This window comes from Orcinus orca, chromosome 7, assembly GCF_937001465.1.
Source record: "Orcinus orca chromosome 7, mOrcOrc1.1, whole genome shotgun sequence".
Taxonomy (NCBI): domain Eukaryota; kingdom Metazoa; phylum Chordata; class Mammalia; order Artiodactyla; family Delphinidae; genus Orcinus; species Orcinus orca.
In genome coordinates, this window is record NC_064565.1 from 31,480,981 (window position 1) to 31,503,260 (window position 22,280).

Genomic DNA, 22,280 nt, shown 5'->3' on the forward strand with positions numbered 1-22,280 from the left:
GAAAAGTAGGACATTTTACCAGAATGAATCATGTCTGAGTTATTTATGCAAACTATGCCCACTCTCCCCCTTTGACTATATAAATTCGTTCCAGAAAGATAAACAAATGTGGCAAAATGTTAACAATTGGGTGACTCTTGGTAATAGGTGATCATTACAGCAATCTTTCAACATGTGTGTATGTTTGAAACTTTTCAAAATAAAATAAAAATACTCAGAAAAAATTGAAAGTCTCAGAAACATTCAACTCAGATTTCCTTAGATGTCAAGCAAGTAATTACATCATTAAATAGGGATTCAAAAATTAATCATCACTTTAAAATAATGTCAGTCCACCAGAGATTCAATTAGCTTCTGTACAAAAAGTGAAGTTATTGTAAGAACTTGCCTATTAGCATCTCAAAAATAGCACAGTCTGTTGAACTATTCAATAACTAGAGCTGACATTTATTCAGCCCATGGGTGCCAGAAAGTAGGCCCTTGGCTCTAATGGGTGGGGGAGGCCATTCTGGTCCCAGAAGGAAGAATTATCAGGCCCACATATCGATAGATTTGAGATTGAGAAACCCCATAGTAACATATCAACCTTGTACACCTATTTAATTTAATACTCAAAACAACTCTATCATGAAACAGTTGACCTCACTTTCAGATAAGAAAACTAAGATTTGGAAAACAAGTAATTTGACCAGAGAGGATGGAGAAAACTATGAAGATGCTGGTATCTGAATCTAAATTGGATTTGCTGGCTGCTGAGTTCTTTGCCACTTTACCTATCAGACTTTAAGAAAGCCATCCTAGTAAGGTAAAGTGTGGTTATGGACTGAATTGTGTCCCCTCAAAATTCATATGTTGAAGCCCTAGACCCCAATATATCTGTATTTAAAGATAGGGCCTTTAAAGAAGTAAGTTAGATTAAATTAAGGTCTTCAGAGTGGGACCTTAATCCAATATAACTTCTCTTACAAGAAGAGAGGGACACCAGGGGTGTGCACATACAGAGAAATGGCCAGGTGAAGGCACAGCAAGAAGACGGCTATCTACAAGCCGAAGGGAGAGGCCTCAGGCGAAACCAAACCTGCAAACATCTTGATCTGGGACTTCCAGCTTCCAGGACTAAGAAAATACATTTCGGTTGCTTAATCCGCCAAGTTTGTGGTAGCCTTAGCAAACTAATACAAGTATATAAAACAATGGGACTAATTTCATAAGCTCCATGTGAATATCATTTTATTTAATTACTTGAATGCAATTACACTGTATATGATTTTCAGACATGAGACAATTTAAGCACAGGGCAAGTTTGCTATCTCTAAGTTTGTAGTGATTGGCCACCAGAAACCCTCTGTTATCAGGTAATCAATATAAGTGTATAGATATCAGAAAAATGAACTCTTATTTTTGGCACATAGCTGGATGTACAAAGAATGTAGAAAAGTCAGGTTAAAGTGAAGAAAAGTAGTCCATTTTCCCAGGAATTGAATCCGTTTGATTCAATTCCTTATTTGATACTGACAAAGAAAAACAGGACTAACACTAGGATCTTTATACAAGCCTATTCCAAGCCCATTCATTTGGTAAACATACTTATTTCCCAAACAGCAAGCATCAAACACAACCACCAGAGTATTCCTTCTAGAGAAAAGAAATGAAGTAAAAACACCAACTATGTTAACCAAAAGAAATCTAGTCTCATACATCTGTAACACTATAGTGGCTCCAACAAGCTACTCTCTAAGAGATAGTGACGTGTTCCCTAACACCACGACCAATGCCAATAAAAATCAAGTAAAATGAAAGAGAGCAAAACAAACAAACAAGAATCTTTACATATTGCCTTTTCTGGGGTTTGACTCATAACTTGGCAGTATGCCTCATTTCCTCTTTAGGACCTAAAATCTCCTTATGAGAGTTATTTGACTATCTGCTTAAGTTTCTGTGAAAAAACTGCTATATGGTAACTGATAAATGATAAGTATAAATGAATGGATGCTGTGTTTGTTTTTCCATCAACACAAAGAGTTCAACCTACATTGGGAGTAAATGAGATGTTCCGAGCCAAAGCATTATATATTTTGGTATGGGAAACGTTCCTGATTCAGAATGAGAAAAATAAACTTGCTTACTTTTGGTTGTATCTCTATTTATATACTCATTTTCACCTTATAGATATGTGTATATATGTACATCTATATGTGTGTATATACACGTGTGCGTGTATTAGGTATGTGTGCATATGTAACATATATGCATAATATATATATGCATAATATATACATACATGTATTATATATACATGCATATATTACAGAGCAACAAAAAAGATTAATCTTGTGATGTAATTTGGCAGTTAGTGGAGCTGACAAAATAGACAAAATATATATAAAATATAAACATGAAATGTGATGGTATATGTGAGAAATATTTAACACAAATTCTTACTAAGACATGGTTGAGTTTATGGAAAAAGCAGTCAATGTTTTCTCAGAATAATGGTTATCCTTTTCTAAGAGGAAAATAATATGGCCCCCTGTTATACATAAGACTGCTTTTGTTTGATTGAAAGAAAAATGCAAAAAATAAATGTAGGGAAACTTTCATTTTACAGGTATTCAGCAGACATACAAAAACGACACTAAAAACAGAACAGTTGTGTGGGCTGCAGTTTAACAGGTACTTATTATATATTTAAAACCTATTTTAAAGCTGCTTTCTGTAGTTACGCCTCTATTCTGTACAACAGCGGTATTTATTGTACTGTTTCCAGCACTCCACTCAAGCACTAGGCTCCTAACTTTTATTTCATAGACTATATGTATCAGAAGAAAGGAGCTGATATTTGGCAAAAAATAAATCGAAGAAATACTCTTTGCGGAGTTTTTCTCTTTTAGTCAAGTAGGTTGCTACCCTGGTAAGGTTCCTAGTAATTACGATAAATAGAAAAAGTGGAAATCCAGAATATGCTTTCAGCTTAACTGTTGCCTCACAGTTAGAGATACTCTATTACGAAACTCTTGATTATTCATTTTTGGGAATATCATTTATCATGCTAAACAAGTATATTCCTGGATAATACCAGTCTAATTATATATTTGGGACTAACCTAGTTTAAATACTTAAGAACAGAATGCACCAATGACATAGTACTCATCTCTTGTTGAGTTAAAATCTTATAGTTGGAGTTCTGGGTAAGATATTACATTGGGATAATGGCAGATTCAACATAGCTTTGCTCAGTGGGTTAGTACTTAAATAGAAATTTTACTACTAATGCCATATTTTTTTCTGATTTTTCTCGAAGATTTACTTCAAGGATGTAAATGTCATTTTAAAATATTATATGGAACAATTTTTAATTTTGTTATTTAAAAATTATTATAAATATTTTCAAAGGAAGAACAAAGTTCAACCACCAAATTCAGTAGTTATTTTTATTAAGGAATCAAGATAAGAGTAACTTGAATATTGATTTTTTTTCTTTTAGTTATAAAGAATTTATGTATTGTTTGGAACACCTGAATGATCCAGTAAAGTCAACCTGACCCTCACTCTACGGCTGACAGTTTGGAAACAATCTCCTAAAACTTTAAAGTTAATAAGCATATCAAACAAAATATTAAATTCTATCATCTTTTGATTTTTAATACATTTTAAGACTCTCTCTCCCATTTTTCTTATTCTTGGTGTCATTGTCCCAAGTACTCTCACCTTCCCTCACACCTGAAAAATTGCAAAATTAGTCTAATTTTTCTCATTGCTTTTAAACTCTTCCACTCTTCCAACCTTTTTTTTGGTAACAGCCAAGCTTCCTGTAGTAAACAGAGAACATGTTTTTAAATGATAATTGAAAAGAATTTAATTGAAAGAAGTCAGTCTTATGTACGCAACTGGTTTTATTATTTTTCTCTTAATTATTTACAGAGGTGTGGCTAAGGAACCGACGATAAAGTTTTTTCCTAGATCTGATACCAGAAGCTGGTGAAAGCTGTAGCTAAGGAAAAAGCCACCTACCAAAAGCAGATGACATTTGGCAGAGGAACTCAGCCACTGCTAAACCACTGTAGTTGGTCATGGAGGGAAAGGGGATAAATAAATATTCTGGCCTCTTGCTTCCTCCATTGTCTAATCTCCTGCCAATGCTTCCCATGGTTTAAATCCAATCTGAGGCTGGAAGGTAAAAGAGCCGGGGTGATGCAGTCCACAGAAGTCCACCTTCTAGCATACAGAGCATGGCAAAGAGGCAAAGATAGAATAACTAGAACTCCCTCCAGTAAATATTTCCAATATTTCTTCTATCTCGCATCTCTCTTCCTTGATCAAAAACCACCAATGACAGCCATTCCCTAGGCAGTACTGTGCAAACTATTTAGCCTGACTGAAACTTCTGTCTTCAGAAGAGAAGATCAGGATCCTCACTAATCCTCTATTCTGAGAGACCTTGACACTAACAATTTTCCCTGATATCTTTCTAGAAGTCTAATTTACAATACGGTATGTAGAGAAGTCAGGAATTAAAGTAGTAGAACATGAAAACCAAAAAGGAAGATATAAAACAAAGAAAAACAATTAGCATTCAAAAAATGAGGTGAGATTAATCAAAGGCTACAAAAGGAGTGTAACAGGATAAAATTAGATGATGGAAGAAAGTGATCTAACATGTCAAGAGAGTGGAAGATTCATGACAGTGGTGAGTACGTGGGTGAATAATGGTTTCTAGTTTATAGAGAGTAATGGAGAAGAGTGGGTGGAGGGGAAAATGGCCATAGTATACTAATTTCCAGAGAATGACTGCTGAGTCAGTAGCTTTAGTTACAAATGCCCCATCAAAAAGAGTATGCTTTATGTAAACTTAGTGCCAAGAACATTTGTTCTTTGTCCGTAATTGGGCATCCCCTTCAGTGTTACTGTTTGCAGAAGATTTTTTAAAAATAATTATTTCCTCAGAACCATCTACAGCAGGCTACAAAATATTCCATTTAACATTTGCCTACATGAACATTTTTTCCTGCCTACTCTTTAATACAACCCTGCTTAATTGAAACAGTACTACAAATAAAATTTCAGGCATATGGATCCAAAATCCATTGTTCAAAATCAATAAAAACATTATCAAATGGTAGAAACACTAAGAATAGTCAATATCACCAAACATGATGATAAAATGTTCAAAAGTTATTTTTTCCAATAAAAAGTATGATCTTTCAAAAAGTTAATCCATCACTGAAACCTTAAAGAGGAGGAAAAATAAAGGTCTTCCATTCAGCATATGTCAGAGTACATAGCAGATATGAGCTGATGCTACTTGAGCGTCTATTATATGAGGCTGCCTTTGGAATACCGACACTGATCAAATGTCCAGACAAAAGTTACATGTCCTTCCTTAATGCAGTAGTTTACACTGGGACACTTAAATGTGAAACTTTTTGAAATAAATGTAATGTATGATGGCAAAATATAGAAATTATTTAGAGCTCTTCTTTAAATTAAAGCCATTATTAAAAGACAGAAGGCATCCTTTGCCTACCCTTTTCTGGTATTCCTTGACTTTTTTTGTCTACCTTGTCACCTCAAATCATATACACTCTCTACATAGATTAGGAATATTCAACTTCATATAATTTAATCCCTTCCCTTCCCTCACATATCTTTAAATTATTCATAATATAAGGTCATATATGGCCACTTTCATATTTAATATCTAAAAAGAGTATTTCTGCTAATGCATAGCAGTATTTATAAGTTTACAATGTAAATTATAGTTCATTTACTTTGAAAACTAAACTGTGCCTATAAATATCGTCTCTTGATGATGACACTGCTCTTCAATCTCTGAAGTAAACAAAACAACACTGTTTCATGCACTTGGTAAAGATATATTCCAGTTGCTTTGAAACTCTCTGGACTTTTCTACTGGTGATACAAACCTTCATAGATACTTGGAAATGTACTTTCAGAGCTGACCATCAGTACTAAATATAAGTTATGACATTCTACATACATATGCGTTAGGAATGTGTTTGTTAGAGCGTCCTAATGAAAGCTGAAGACTTTGAAAAGCCCTTTGCCTTTGGAACAGATATCAAGTAGAGCCATTTACATGAATTTAGTATCTGGTTGTCCCACATTCCTATAATTATAAATATGCTTCTAGAATAAAAACAGAAAAGAGTGTAACATATTACAAGCATTTTCAAACGTGTTCTAGTAGTCCTAGGAATAACTAGGGATAAGTGAGTGAACTGAATGAACAGTCCTCCTCTCCCCCAGTTCCAACCTCAGTCAATTCCTTTAAGAAATGTTAAAAAATCACTGATTGATTAGAAGTCCTATTTTGTGGGTAAGAACTTTGAACTATAGTGTGGCAAAGCAACTTGCCTAAATTAGAGAGTAACCTAACCAAAAACTAAAGCTACTAATTCCCAATGCTGCACCATGTCATATTTGGGACGGATAACACTGTTGAAAGTGGCTGAAAACTCATATAGGGTAATTCTTTAAATTTATATTTTAAAAAGTATATGGAATGCATGTGACATTTGCAAAATAATAACCTGTTTAGACATATACACAATTTAACGTAACATGTTCTATTCAAGGGACAAAAATACAAGATATGATTGACACTGAAATTCTAAAACTTTTCAGAAATGGCAGTTAATTTCAATTTATTTGACTGGTTCAGGAACATTTCTATAGTAACTGAATTTTATTTTGCTCCCTTCCATTAACTTTTATTGTATTGTAAACAGCAGCACATCAACACCATTGGCATAAAATAGCCTGTGAAGTCAACTGTTTGTAACGGACTGTGAATGATAGGAAATTTTTTTTCAAAAGTACTAAAATGCAATATCTTATCAAGAAAGAAACACTCTAGAATATTGTAAAATTGGACGGTGGTGTTTATTAGATTCTCTCTCTTTTTTCAGTGGGCTTTGGTGGATATTTACATTTTCTAAAGACCTAAATGCAACAGCTACTGACTTTCAGGATACAGGAGCACAAAGTACTCCCTTTGTCTTTTTCAGTGTGTTTTTCCCCCTTAGAACAAAACCCACTAAATATATCTTTGCTATTTCACCAGTAGCACACTGAGATCTGGATTCTTTTCCCAACATTGATTAGGTGATCACTGCATGGGTTATGATTTGGATTTTAAATCCAAGCACAGAACTGCCTCCTCACAACACAAACTAGATTCCCAGAGCAATAAACAAACTAAAGTGTTGGACTGTCAATACAATACTGACACTTCAATATGAGTATCTTCAGGTCTAGGAGTATAGAAACAAATGAAGAGTCAAAGTCAACATAATAGCATGAAACTTTAAAGAATTTTTCCACAAAATAAAAGTTCAGTGATAAGCTATAGTTTAGAATCATACCCAATGATTACTTTTCTGAGAAATTAGCAGTTGTGAGTGTATATTTTTCCAGTGTGCTGGATAAAATATGTACATAGCCGACTGATTTAACACAAGGTTAAATCATTCAGTGACTCGAAGAATATTCTGAAAAAAAAAAGTACTAGAAGAAATAAATTTTAAAACTCAAGGTCAAGCAATGTTTTTCTTAGCTCACCCTTTTGTTATTACAGTTTACACAGTATTTTCAGTCTTTTTGTCAAAAAACTACCTCTCTATCTCAAGTTCAATGGCAACTCACAAAAAACTGAGGAAAAATAAATCTGAATTTATGTGCTTTGATACAAGCAGTCAAAATGAAATTGTGATCTAAATATAATTTTCTGGTATTTAATTTTCTTTTCATTAAATGGAAAACAAAATCTCTAAGTTAAGCAAGATATGCAGAGTTAGGGCTGAAATTTTTCTCAGAAATGTCTATAAAATGTAACCTATTTTATAAACATTTCATTAGAGAAGGCTATACTTTCATGATGCATAAAATTAATAACAAAGGATCTTTGCTGTGTTCAAATTTCAGGAATTCCGTGACATAAATTTTCAAATAAGAGTAGAAGTTTTCCCATAGGCAGGAGATAAAGTTAGTTTGGAAAGAGCCAACAGAAATATCAAAATGTCCCACTAAAGCAAGGTGTACATTTTTAAGCAACATGATTGTTCTCTTCACACCTTCAAATAAACAAACACACACAAAAACTGGATTTAATGAGCTATACTCTTTTATTTACAGTAATTATATTCTAATGGCTTACGTTTTTGTTTATTTATTTCTCATATATTTTGCAATTTATCTATGTCTACTATTTACATTAATCTGAAAAAGTTCAAGTATGGATATACCTTTATATATATAGGTGTGTGTTTATGCTATAACTGTTGCTATTAGAAACTATAACAAGCAGAAAGAAAAATCTTCAGTTAGTCATCTTTTCAAAAACAAGGGGGCCTTGTGGAGAATGGAAGAGGCTTTGGAACCAGTTAGATCTGGGTTCAAATTCTAACTATGAGCTATTTGACTTTGGACAAATTATTTAATCTCTTTAAACTTATTTCCTTGTTGCAAAATGGCTTTAATGACACATCTCATAGTGTTCACTGATGGAATGGCTAAAAAAGCATGTATTGCATCAAGCAGTTTCTTGAACACAGTAGGCTTCTAATAAAAGTATGAGTTTATAAGGGGATGGTTCCAGTTCTTGGAACCACAGTATTAAGCTAAGAAAATTTCCACTGAAAGCCAATAATAATAATAAATCATACATGCAAAACATCTAATACAACATCATGCTCAAGAACATATGTTTTCTTCTCTCATTGATTTGGTAAGTTCACAAGTACTCAACTTTAAAAGATATTAATAACTTTTGCAGTAATAATCAGGGAGAACTGAGGACTGGATAGGTGATTTGAGATTTTAACTAAGGAAATAAATCTGGTTATTACAGATTTATTTGTAAATAAATTGGAGACTAACCTGAAATTAAAACTTTGGGATTTGGCAAAAATTCTAAAGTGATCCACCTAACTGGGAGACTTAGAATTTTAGTTCTGGAATTCCCCTTTGATGCCATTTTTTCCAATACCCTTATTTCTATGGATGAGGCAACTGAGACCCAGTGAAGCTACACATACATTTCAGGGTGAAAAAGCTTTCTAACAGTGGATCCCACCCCAACCCACCCTCATCCTTAGGTTCCCCAAGCTTCTTTTAAGATGCTAAGGGTTTTCTTTCTCCAGTCTGAGAAGATCCTTTTACTCAAAGATTTGTGCTCCAACAAAGTTTTAGAACTTCTTATCCAACATCAAAGCCTAAAATTCTCTGAGGAGGACTGTGGTTTGGGGGTGGTAAGAAATCAGTCCCAAAAATATAGGCCTACAAGAAGAATATTATTATTTAGAATCATTGTGTTTAGAATATATTTAGAATCATTCTGTTTCTGTATAAAGACAGATTTAAACTTAAAAACTGAGCATTTCAATCTGGAGAACATTTTGAAATGCCAAGTTTCTCACTGGACCTATTTTATATCTCAAGGAATAGTAGGAGGAGAGAGATTCACTCATTTGCAATCTTTCTTCTAGGTAAATTATCAGGTATTCAGAAAAGCTTTTTAGGTAAATATATGATAAAGAATGTTTAACCATATCCTTAGAATTTCTTTGATGTTGACCCTTTTGTTAAATAAATGTACCTCTCATCAAGACAGAGCTTTTCAAGAAGAATCTCTAAGTTATGCTTAGTCTAGTACTTTTTATTTCTTTAAAAAATGTACAACTATATTTGAAATTCATAAGTTATCCAAACTGTGAGTTATTTCCCCCTGGCTAAGTAGATAATAATATAAACCATTCACTTAATATTTGCAGCTCAACCACCAATATTTCTGCTGTTTTAAGTTTACAGATCTTTCCTCTTTATTCTGCTAAATAACTATTGAATGTAACATTTTATCCCCATTCCCACAGCTATAATCACTTCAAGTGTTTTCTCCTAAAATATTTTAACAGCCTCTAAATTGGTTGCCCTTCCAGGGTCTTTCATTTTCCATGCTGTTGTCAAATCTAATAACAGCACTCTATCAACTAAATGCCATCAATGTCTCCCTATGACCTATATGATAAATTCCAAATTACTTAACATACAAGGCCTGTCACAATCTGGCCCCAATTTGCCCTTGTTCATCTAGTGTCATTATCTTCCTCTTACACAACTTCCAGTTTACAAATTGTGTAAACCCCATACTGTTTCAAGACTCTATTACATTTTTGCACATGCTGTTCCCTCTGTGTGATGAATCCTTCCTTCATTTCCCCATATGGAGAGCTTGTCCTACATCTTTCAGATTTTTCAAAGATCCCATCACTTCACCAAACACTTCCCTAATCCAGCCTGCATTTTGGCAATACTGTACATATACTGCTAACACCAATCTAATTTATGTTTTTACCTTCATATCAGTCTCTTCCCCCCACTAAACTATAGGTGCTTTGAAGGCAGGGACTTATTCAGCTTTGTAGCTCCAGGGCCTCACATAATGCATGGCACAGAAAGAGACAACAGTAAATGTTTGTTGAATGAATGAAGGAATGAATGGGAAGATCTAAAAAAAAAAGAAATCAGAGAAATTTAAAAAATGAACAATGAAACTGTGATTTAACTGTCTCTCTCAGTTATCCAGTAGTATGCATACTATTCTACAGTATTATTATATCATATTATTATATAATTATTGGAGTAAAAACCAGTAGAATAATATACACAGGCATTAGGGAAAGATTCATGTAACTAAGATTACACCTAAATGTTCCCAAGATAGCAAATTGACTAATTCTCTTTTTTTTAAATTTTACGATGTAGTGCTTGGACTTGTTAAGAAGGTGGGTTGGGGTAGAAGAGGTAGCAGAGAAAGACGGATGTAAGTTCTCAAGCAATTTTCCAGTTACATGGTCCTCAGAGGTAATCTGATCTATCGCTTAGGCACAGAACTCAGATCTTTTAGAAATTCTTAGGCTGGGCAAGTAATAAAATAATGCTTCATTTATGGAAATGCTGTATGGTTTAAACCACAACATGTTTGGGGGAAAAAACCTTCTAAACTGTAAAGTGATACTCATGGTTTAGTTTTTTCTCCATTATTAAACTTTGACTTATTAAAAGAAAAACGTAATTCTGAAATTTTCATACACCCTTTATACTCTCAGATTACTTTGTCATGACTGGCATATCCCATTCTTTTGATGAGCTCTGGCTCTAGTTTTAATAAAAAGAATAAATGAGAACAATAATACTAGTCTGGTTAAGAGAGAAGAGAGGTCAGTGGCCAAACTAATACAAAAGTTACTAATGTTATAATAGTCTCATTTTCCACCTCCAAATATGCAACTAGAAAACCACAGCTTTTTTTATGTCTTTATGGGGACAATGCAAGGAGTAAAAAAATCCTATTCCTCTTTACAGACATTGCAAATGAATGACTCTTTTTTCATTGGTTGTGAAATTGGCGTAAGTCAGGCTGTGTACAGTTAGTAGCTCATTAGTAACTACCAGGTAATTACTGGCTTGCATTCAGATATTGACAGATGCCTAATAAGACACTTAGTGAATTTTTCATTAGTCTTTCTGAAAAAGCCTTCAGGAGAAAATATTTCTGAAGGCAGGAACTCTTTTACTTTCCTTTTCTCCCCCCTTGAGCCTCAAAGTATTTTCAAAAATCAGATTTTTAAATGTTAATAACATCATGCCTGAATATCTTTCAGCCAAATATTTTACTCTTCAGTAAATTTAGTTTCACTTCTCCTTGCTATCTATGTCCATCTACCCAAAGTCATCACCAGTACTGTGATTGAAAGACACTTAATTTACATGCATTCAATTTTGTATTAAGTTTTCAAAGCATTAGTCATCCACATATCTGACATAATTTTAAAATAATGGGGAGGGGATGGAATCAATAGTTTCTAATGGACATTTTTAACTAGTTTTTGTTATTCAAACAAAAGGCTCAAACAAAAATAGGCAAATATTTGATGCTAGAATATATTTTAAATATTTACCTATCTAACCAAAAATTGTTTAAATTTTATTGTACAGTGAAATTTTAGCACAAGGTAATACATTCACAACAACTTAGCACGCTAAAAATACATGCTAAAAATGGTTATGTGGTGAAAATACTGATTGCTACAATAAAACTCAATTATATCTTCTACAAAAGTTGCAGAACATTTCATTATTGATTCTTCAAAGGAGATATAACTGCTGAATGCTAAGTGTAATTTTGATTTGACAACATTGCTTTTGCTGTAATTAAAACCCTAAAGTGATCTTTAAATAACTCTTCATTCCAATTGCATCCTGATGAGTTTCTTTATAATTGGAATGCCAACACCTAAATAAGCAACTCATCCGACACTTGTCATACTTCAATGTTCCCACCCTTAAAAAAGCACCTCTAAAAGCTTTCTGTTGGCATTTTTAGTTAGACAAATTTATTTAAACAACAACTGAGAGAAACTTGGGCAGAGTTAAGGAGTGATGTGACTTCAGTGATGTATACCTCCTTTATTATTTATTTTTTTAAATTTATTTTTATTAAGGTATACTTGATTTACAATATTATGTTAGTTTCAGGTGTACAACACAGTGATTCAATAGTTTAATAGATTATACTCCATTTAAAATTGCTATAAAATTTTGACTATATTCCCTGTGCTGTAAAAATATATCCTTGTAGCTGTTTTATTTTATACATAGGAGTTTGTAACTCTTAATCCCCTAATTCCACTTGCCCCTTCCCACTGTTAGTTTTTAATTTTTTAAAATTCAGTGGCTTCATTCTTCTCTACACTGGCATACATTTAAAGGGCTTCACCTGACAGGATTAAATTATCAATAATTCTCTCTTCCTTGTCATTTCACCTCTTTCCTTCTTCCAGGAGTTTTTTTTTTTTTTTTTTTTTTGCGGTACGCGGGCCTCTCACTGTTGTGGCCTCCCCTGTTGCGGAGCACAGGCTCCGGACGCGCAGGCTCAGCGGCCATGGCACACGGGCCCAGCCGCTCCGCGGCATGTGGGATCTTCCCGGACCGGGGCACGAACCCGTGTCCCCTGCATCGGCAGGCGGACTCTCAACCACTGCGCCACCAGGGAAGCCCCCTTCCAGGAGTTTTGATCTACGCTTACTGCCAGAGAAGAAAGCAATCTCTTAAGCTAAGTCATACAAATGTATGGCTTTACTTGGGATCTCTCAGTGAAACTTGTACTTTATTTGGGATCTCTCAGTGAAACTTTACAGTCTCTCAGTACTTTACAAGATATTTGAAGATGAAAACACCTAATAACAAAGGTGACATTAAGTCACTACAGATTAATAAAAATTTGTTCCTCTTCTTCATTCTGGGAAAAACCTAATCTTTAAAAAGCTACCTGCATCTAAAATATTTTGAGTGTTCATGAATTGTTTGTGGTTTCTGTTATATTCATGTCATCTTCACCTGGATCCCATTCTTTTTTATTATGTCCTTCTCCTTTGCTCTTGTTAATTCCCTCATCCTCAGCTATTTTTTCCTCTAAGACTTTTTGCCCATCCCTAATTCTAGCATTACCTCCCCCATATCAAATTGCTTCCTTCATTTGTTTTATATTTAGAGTCTTATAATCTACTCAGAGTTATAAAAAATAGAAAAATAAAGTACCTATAGAATTTATATTCAAATAATTTCCTAAACGTTACTCTAATTTGAAAGCTGTTTTTCATGTTACTTTTTGTTGATGCTGTTGATTACATAACAATAAATTTAATCATGTATGTAGTCTAACTGATAACTTTTAAATATTACTTCACTGTCTTTAAAGAATTATACTTTCACTTAGTATTTAAAAAAAGAAACCTATCAGATTGCAATAATAACCTTATTTTTATAAGCAAGTATTCTGTTTCAGTTCAATTAGGATATATGTATATATTAACTTATAAAAATATCATTCATTTACTATAAAAACTATTTAGAAAAGTACAATTAGAGAAAACATTGACAATGTCAAAGTGATTTTATGTATGACTATAGAAGGTCTGAATAAATATATCTAATTCTTATTTACCAATATTGTCACAAAGGAATATAATAATGTAATCTTAAATTAAGAAATGTATTTGATGAAAGTATATAAAATAAATAAATATATATATATATTTTTTTTTTCTAAATGAGTATTTTATGCACTGGTGAAATACTGAATCATTTGTGCTATGGGACCAACCTTTGTGTCTGTGAGATCCATCCATGTTGCTAAATTCAATATGATTTTCATCAGCCCAGTAGAGTCTATGGTTGACATAATCTATTGTTAGTGCCATAGGTCTAGAAATCTTGGTTTCTATGACAACACTCTGATTGGTTCCATCCATTCCAACACGTCCAATGTGAGGATACTCACAGCAGTCAATCCAATATAAATACCTAGAAAGGAAAATCAATAGCCACGTTGTTTATAGACACTCAGGGAGTAAAACATCTTACAGTATTTCTCTTATTTGCTTAGCTATTCCCAAATTAATTCTTGTATCTCTCTAATTGCAGCTTGTAAGAAGCATACTTCAATGCAAACTTTTCTTATGCTTTTTTTTAAACATGTAGTACACTTTGAAATATCCATATAATTTTAAACGTATGTTTCCTTTAGTATACAACTCATATGTATATAACATTTCTGCAAGTGTTAACAAATAATAGATGCCCAAAACTAAAGAGGTAAACCTTCAAAATGCATCTATAATGTTAGAGGAATAAAACTATCTAAATATTTTTTTTTCTTTTGAGTTTTACCTATGAAAAATTAAAAATGAATTACGGAGAAGTACATTATATTTTCTTGAATGTTCATTGTTCAGTGTGGTAGCCACTAGCCAATTGTGACTCTTTAAATTTAAGTTAATTAAAATCATATAAAATTAAGTAAATTCCAAAAGTGAAAAATAATTTCCTCCATTAAATCTGCAGTACTATTAACAAAGTACTGCAGATTCTTAGAGGTCAATAGTAATGTTTTTGAGGTCATTAAGTAAATTATGAATTTCAAATGGTTTGAGCTCCATGTAATAGCAAATATCTTTTGTTTGTATTCTGAACATTTTATTTGGCTAATCTTATCATCATCTTGAACCAAGATACCACAAAGAAGAGGAAGAGCATATTTCATGGAGTCCAACATCTGTTACATCACTCCCAATAAGTTCACTGAGAGTTTGAGGTCTGAAATCCTCACCCTTACACTCAAATTCTTCATTATTAGAAACAGACTTTTCCAATTTACTTCCCACTATTGAAATGTATGAACTGAGGTCTAGTTGGAGTATTTATAGTCCTACATTTTCACTTTTTTGCTTTTATCATATCATTTGCCTTGCTCCTGCCTCTTCAATACAGATATTATGATTCAGACGTTATTCAGTGTCCCCTCTGTTCTCCACGAATTCTTCTCTGATTTGTGTCAGTTCATGTTTTTCAAGGTAGGTTACAAGATTATATATATTTGAGAAATGGTTTGTTAAGCAAAGTAAGCATCATCTTGTTAATTATAGGATTCTTCAGAGCTTTTAATATGCTATATGATATAATGACTCTCTAAGAGGGAGCTAAAATATCCTTTGTTTATCACATAGTTTTGGGTAACTACATTTATTTTCCTAGAGCAGTTCATAGGAAACACACTTTAGGAAACTGTGCTTTAGCACCTTCCGGTCTACAGAATTTCTTTATCACATGTATAACTGAACAACACATATATCATGCACATAGGAACCCACAAAGCAGTAATGATGTAGGTTCTCAGGCTTCAGAATCAGAGAACCTAACTCAATAAATCAGTTGGTGAAACATCTCTGATAAACCCCAAAGCCGTGCTTAAGTGGACTGAGAAACATATCTTGAAACAGTGATTCACTGAGGCTATATAATATGTGTCAGACATTGCTTAGTACTGGGAACACAGAGGTAAACAGATACGATTTTTGCCATCAAAGATCTCTCAGTGAATACAGTAGAGGTGAATGTAAAACAAATGAAAAAATTAAAGCATGTTATGATAAAACTACTTTACCATGGAGGCACAAAAGAAGGAATGACAATTTTACCCAGATGGAAAAAAGCATGAAAAATCTTATCTTCATTAACTACCTTATAAATTTCTTGATAACAATGATCTTTTATCTCTTTCAGAATTTAGAATAAAGTATAACTTAAAGATTTTAATGCTGCAACAGGTCTTGAAGATCATGTAGTTTCAGGCCTTCATTTCACTGACAAACTGAGACCATAAAATATTATGAGCTTTGTCCTAGTCTGTTATGATAGTGATAAAGCTGGAACAAGGGCTCAGGTCTCTAGATTTATAGACTAGCTTTTTTTAAATGTATTTTTTATATTTAAGATAAAACTCATATTCCATTAATAATGTTGTCTAGCTTTTTTTTTTTTTTTCCTAAGCAACACTATGCAGAGTCTTAAAAGCAAAAAAGGCCTAAAAACAGGTTACTTGGGTTCATATTCCAGGTCCACCCATGTGAACTAGGCACTTTAGTTAGCCTCCCCTGAGCCTGGATTTACTCATATGTTCAAAAGTGATAATAATAGTTTCTACTCACAGAGTCCTGTAAGGATTAAAAGAGAGAACACAGGGAACAAACTTGGAACATTTATGAACATGTAGTTAAGTATTCAGCAAATATTAACTATTATTATTTTACTTGCACTAGCTACACAATATATGCATTCATATTGGTTTAGTGATAACTGTCTAATAAATTACTGCATCTGGATTGTATGCATGTTATTACATGATTTGCCTGGATTTTATCATGTGTGTTATTACCTGATTTGCCTATTTAAGTACCCATCAATTAGAAGAATATTATAAAAATGTTTTACTGTATTGAAGGAAAGCATAGTTTAACTGTACTCAGTATAAATGAGCCTTCATAAGCACAGAAATTACTGTGCTTCTCTCCTTATGGGTAGCTAACTTGTGATGACTAAATTTCATTTCCTTTTCCATAATTAAGCCTCATTACTATACATTTAAGTTTCTCAAAAAGCCCATACTAGACATTCTGGTCATTTTAAGATCTAAAATGCAACCTGCCAAATGTTATCCAAGTAAAAAATTTGTTGTAAATAATTAAAGCTGAAAAATGAAAAGTTCAGTGAAAATGTCAAAAGGAAAGTCTTAAATTTCACCCATATAATATGTAATATTTACCTAAGATCACATACGAAAAATCTCAGCTCCAAATAATAGCTATTCTGTAAGTTATAACCAAGAGTAAACATATAAAAGAATGTCTTCTTGTAACCATAACAACAGGCTTTTGTGATTCCTGAGGATGTCTTTTATAGTTGAATCTGATACATTTTATTTCTTTAAAACAAATTAAAATAGAAGTCTGCTATCAGTTTTCACTTTTTTTTTTCCTGAATTCAGGGAACATATTTAGAGAAATTTCTTCCAGTTGGAATTATTTCTGATTTTGAACTATAAAATTAATTTTTAATGTTCATTCCCTGTGTGTTTTTGCCTAAATATGGGATTATAGGCTTAAAAATTGGTAGGAAAAAGGTGGGGATTTTTAATGTGACTGGTTAGCTTAATGAAATATTTCTGTTTTTCCCCACAGCAATAAAAAACGGAGTTTTCTTTCCTTATACGATTTTCATTCCCTCACAACAAAGGTTCCCTTTGTTATGACTCTTCTCTTTGAAACATGCAGGTTGTTTACATACCAATAAATTGGTTTCTGCATAGATGCAGGTGCAATGCCCCTGCAAACTACAATCCTATGGTTTGTGTATATCCAGTAGCCTATTTATTATTACCTTCAACAGTAAATTTAACAGTTTCTATGTTAGGCACAAGCAGTAATTAAGCCATGGCTTTTCTGTTAAAGGAATTCGCTTTCTAGATGGAGAGAGAAACATGTACACCAATAATAGTCCCGTAATGTTACATGTTCAATATGTGGTGGCTACTGAGATGCAATTGGGGAACTTTCACAGAGGAAGTGATATTTTTTGCTGTTGTTGAAAAAATAAGAAGTTATTCTAACTGGAGGAAAAGCACAGGGGCATTGTAGAAAGTAAGAATAGCATCAGCCAAGATATAGAAGCACAAAATGTGTCTTTTCCAAATGTATTTGCACTTCCAATATCCATATTAACAATAGTGGATAGAGATTCTGAGTATATAAAGTGTCCTTCGACATACTCTCATTAAACGTATTTCAAAGTCAAAATAGAACCCAGTATTATTTTCTTGTGATACTGCTAATAGAGTATTAGAAAAGGAAAATAAATAAAAATATGTTTTAAAAATAAGGCATGCATATAGCTGATTCACTTTGTTATACAGCAGAAACTAACACAACACTGTAAAGCAATTATACTCCAAAAAAGATGTTGGAAAAAAATGCATGCTTATAATGATTAGGCAGTTTTATTTCCAAAAAAACTCATATTATCTGTAGTAACTTAAAATTTTATAAAAAGGCAAATTGTTAAAATGGAAAAAAAAGTATTTTTTTTCTTATGCCCTGTTTGGATGGCTCTTGGAAAACCTGCTCACAACCCAAGATAACTTTGTTACTGGAAACTCTAATGTGATACATGTAATAGGGAAAAGAGCTGACCAAAATTTGGAAACTGGATTAAATCCCCAGTTTAATATTGTATTATAGTACCTAAATGATCCTGAGAAAGTCACTTAGCCACTTTGAGGCTGAATGTTCATACTTGTACTAAAAGTATAATAATAAAAATACTCATATCTTTTTTAGAGACTCTGAGTAAACAGTACAAGCATCTAAAGTGATAAAGCACAGAGATAGTTTTCTAATTCATAAAATGCTATAGAAGTGATATTGATCATCATTATCATTATTATTATTATATGGGACCCCCAATCCCAGTAGGTCCTTCCCCTTTCTTATATCTGCCCCTTTTCCTCTGTTCCTCATATTCTGAGGAAATCATTTTTCTATTTACCTGTTTGCCCAAGCCATAAGCCTCATAAGGTTTGTTTTGTTGTTGTTGTGTTGTATTACATTCTGATTTATCCCTAGCTCTTTTTTACTCTATAAAGTGAACTGGTATCAAAGTTCTGCAATTTTATATACTTAATTTACTCCCTTCGTATGACTTATTTTCAGTTCCTTGGATATGCCTTGCTTTCCTATGTGTCTTTGCTTTCCCATAAAGCTTCTTCTTTTTGCCTGAAATGACTTCTGCTCCGAAATGTACCACATAACCCGGCTAATTCTTACTTCACCAGTCTTGTCCTGGAAGATTTCACTGACCCCATTTGAGATAGAAACATTTTCTGTTTTCTCCACTTCATGAGTTATTGTATTATATGATAATTTTTGCTTATCTACCTACTCACTGGACTGTGGAATACTTGGAGACAAGGGTTGTGACTTTTATTTTTATATTATACCTAGAACAGTGCCAGATATACACTAGATGCTAGAGAAATATGAGTTGAATAAATGAATGAGCAGATGAATTTATTTACTGTTAAACAGTCATATCATACATTTACTTTAATGTCTATCATAATGGTTTCTTGTTATGCTGAAGTGACATCTTAAAGATAAAATTATGCTCAGCACAGTTTTAACATTATATTTTCTATTCTACTTTAAAATGCATCTATATCTATGTCTCTTCTGTATAAATGACAACTTTTATAAACCTTAAATGTAAATATTAATGACCTACAACTTATGATTAAATAAATTTTAATTTATTTACATTGATTTAGTACATTGATTCCCAATCAATAACAGAATGATTGGGATCATTGGATTTCAGCTGAACTTAAATGTAATAGCCAGGAAAATGATCTGTCTACTTGTATCTTCTTTACCATTCTTACTAACCAGCATATCTAAATTGGTACTGTGACAACTGGCATACTACCATTATAAGAAAGGACCCCCAAGCTACCTTCTAAATGTTTACTCGCTTTACTGCATTAGATACTCCAATGATCTTTATCTTCCCTTAATTAATCCTTACCCTATTCCTCACTAAATATCGCGACAGAAATCACCTTCTCAAGGAAAGAGGGGTCAGTAGTATTGGCATATTCAAAACATATGCAAATCACAATGGCAATCTGACATAGAAAGGTTCAATTGAATTTTTATTAATCTTACAATTTGAGCTGCCATTTTTGAAGCAAGATTGTACAATATTTTAGACAGCTATGGCATTTTCACCCTTAAGCTCATCTCATAAAAGCTAAAATCCAAGTCGCCCTATTGTCTCACTCTGGGGAACTAGGAAAACAGTATGAACAAAAAAGGTGTCATTAAATTTTTTCTGTTGGAATCTGTTTATCTGCTATGTGGCTTTAATTGTTTCATAAAAAGATCTAATTTTTATGTTTCTTGGGTTATAATCTGCCATTCCATATCATAACAAAATAATATTTAAAAACGAAATCAAAGGAGTCTTCCATAATATCTACAATAATTTAGTACTTCATTGTTTAAGTTGACACTTTTGGTGGATGGGTTTATGTTGACGATAACTTAAGACTGCTGTCAGTTTATGGGATAATAACCATAACCTGGGAGAAATAAAACTTAAAGCTAGATCCAGCTGTGTTCACTATGCTAGCATACAGTTTTTGTTTTATAACTAGGAAATTCCATAATACTGTTATTATTAACAGATAATGTTTCTTTCATTTGGAAAATGAAGCATCTTGAAAATTATTGGATGAGAAGCTAAGATAGCCATACTGATTTTGAAGAAAAGGACAATGGACACACTAAAATAAATATCTTCTGATAAAATACCAAAGGACTCAAACATTCATATTCTTATGAATGAATAATGACGATAGCCAAATTTAGTATATCTGGCCATTATTTCTTGAAACATCTATAGAAACAGACGCTCTTGTAACTCTGTTTCAGTTAAAATAGAATTGACACTCTTCTGTTACTATGGTAAAGAAAATATTTTAAAAGGTAACAAAATAGTTACATAATTATATTGCAAAAATTTAAAACTTGCACCATTACCTTGGAAACAGAGTAGTATTTACAGTACAAGTCTTCTACTATTAGGTACTGCTTTTACCCAAATTAATATTTAAAATCAAGCTCCATGCATACTATGATATGATCACTTTGCCAATTATAAACATGAGACCAAAAATCAGAGATACAATGTATTAACAAGAAGCAAAATCTAATTATTGCATATGGCATGATAAAACTGATTTGGTAAAACACTTTATAGGAAATTAATTTAGACAGCAGAAAATTTAGAGCACTAGAGTTAGCATAATACTTGTTACTGTAAATGTTTCCTATTTTTAAAAAGCAAATTTAGGGCTTCCCTGGTGGCGCAGTGGTTGAGAGTCCGCCTGCCGATGCAGGGGACACGGGTTTGTGCCCTGGTCCGGGAGGATCCCACATGCCGCGGAGCGGCTGGGCCCGTGAGCCATGGCCGCTGAGCCTGCGTGTCCGGAGCCTGTGCTCCGCAACGGGAGAGGCCACAGCAGTGAGAGGCCCGTGTACAGCAAAAAAAAAAAAAAAAGCAAATTTAACAAACATGTTCAATAGGTTGAACTTCTACAGAGATCATTTTGGAGTACGTAATCACTCAAATTGTAGTGTAAAAAAAAAAAAGAAAGACATGCCTTCTCTACCTACCAAAACAACGTAATTGAAAGTGAATGATAATGGTCATAATATAGAACTTTAGCAAACAGGTTTTGACACCTAAATGTGTGTTCATCCCTCATCTGAGATATCCAGCCAGATGCCCTTGATCCTTATGATGACTTGTTCTTCTTTCTCACAGAGAAATGCAAATGAAACCCAACTCTAATATGAATCTTTCCTGATATTCCCCCTATGCTTTTCCCTCTGAATGCATAGATAATGTACCCTGTTATTTATTATTCATGGATGCTATTTAAGTCTCCTGCTCTAAAGTGGTTCAGGAATTACATCATCTCTATTCATGACTACTACAAATACTACAAAACAGGATCCAAGAGTTTGTGCTTTGCCTGTCTTTCCTCCAAGATTTAAACACATTAGAATTTGGATAAATCTGTATGTTTTATTCATTTCAACAATACATTTATTGATTAGTTATAAAAAGAGTTATGTTTAAAAACTTAAGAAAATACTTGCTCTAAAATCCCATCACTTTAATTTTTTTCTTAAAAAAATTTGTGATAGTCACATTTCTTTTTTTTTTTTAAGTTTTTTTGATGTGGACAATTTTTAAAGTATTTATTGAATTTGTTACAATACTGCTTCTGTTTCATATTTTGGTTT

General features: G+C 33.0%; 1 protein-coding gene across 1 annotated transcript in view; it reads right to left on the bottom strand.

Annotated features, from left to right (window-relative positions):
- LRP1B (LDL receptor related protein 1B) overlaps positions 1–22,280 on the bottom strand; it is a 1,810,989-nt gene that overhangs the window by 219,265 nt on the left and 1,569,444 nt on the right. The window contains exon 60 of the mRNA XM_049711954.1: positions 14,183–14,382. Within this exon, the coding sequence (XP_049567911.1) occupies positions 14,183–14,382 (200 nt within the window). The remainder of the gene's footprint in view (positions 1–14,182; positions 14,383–22,280) is intronic.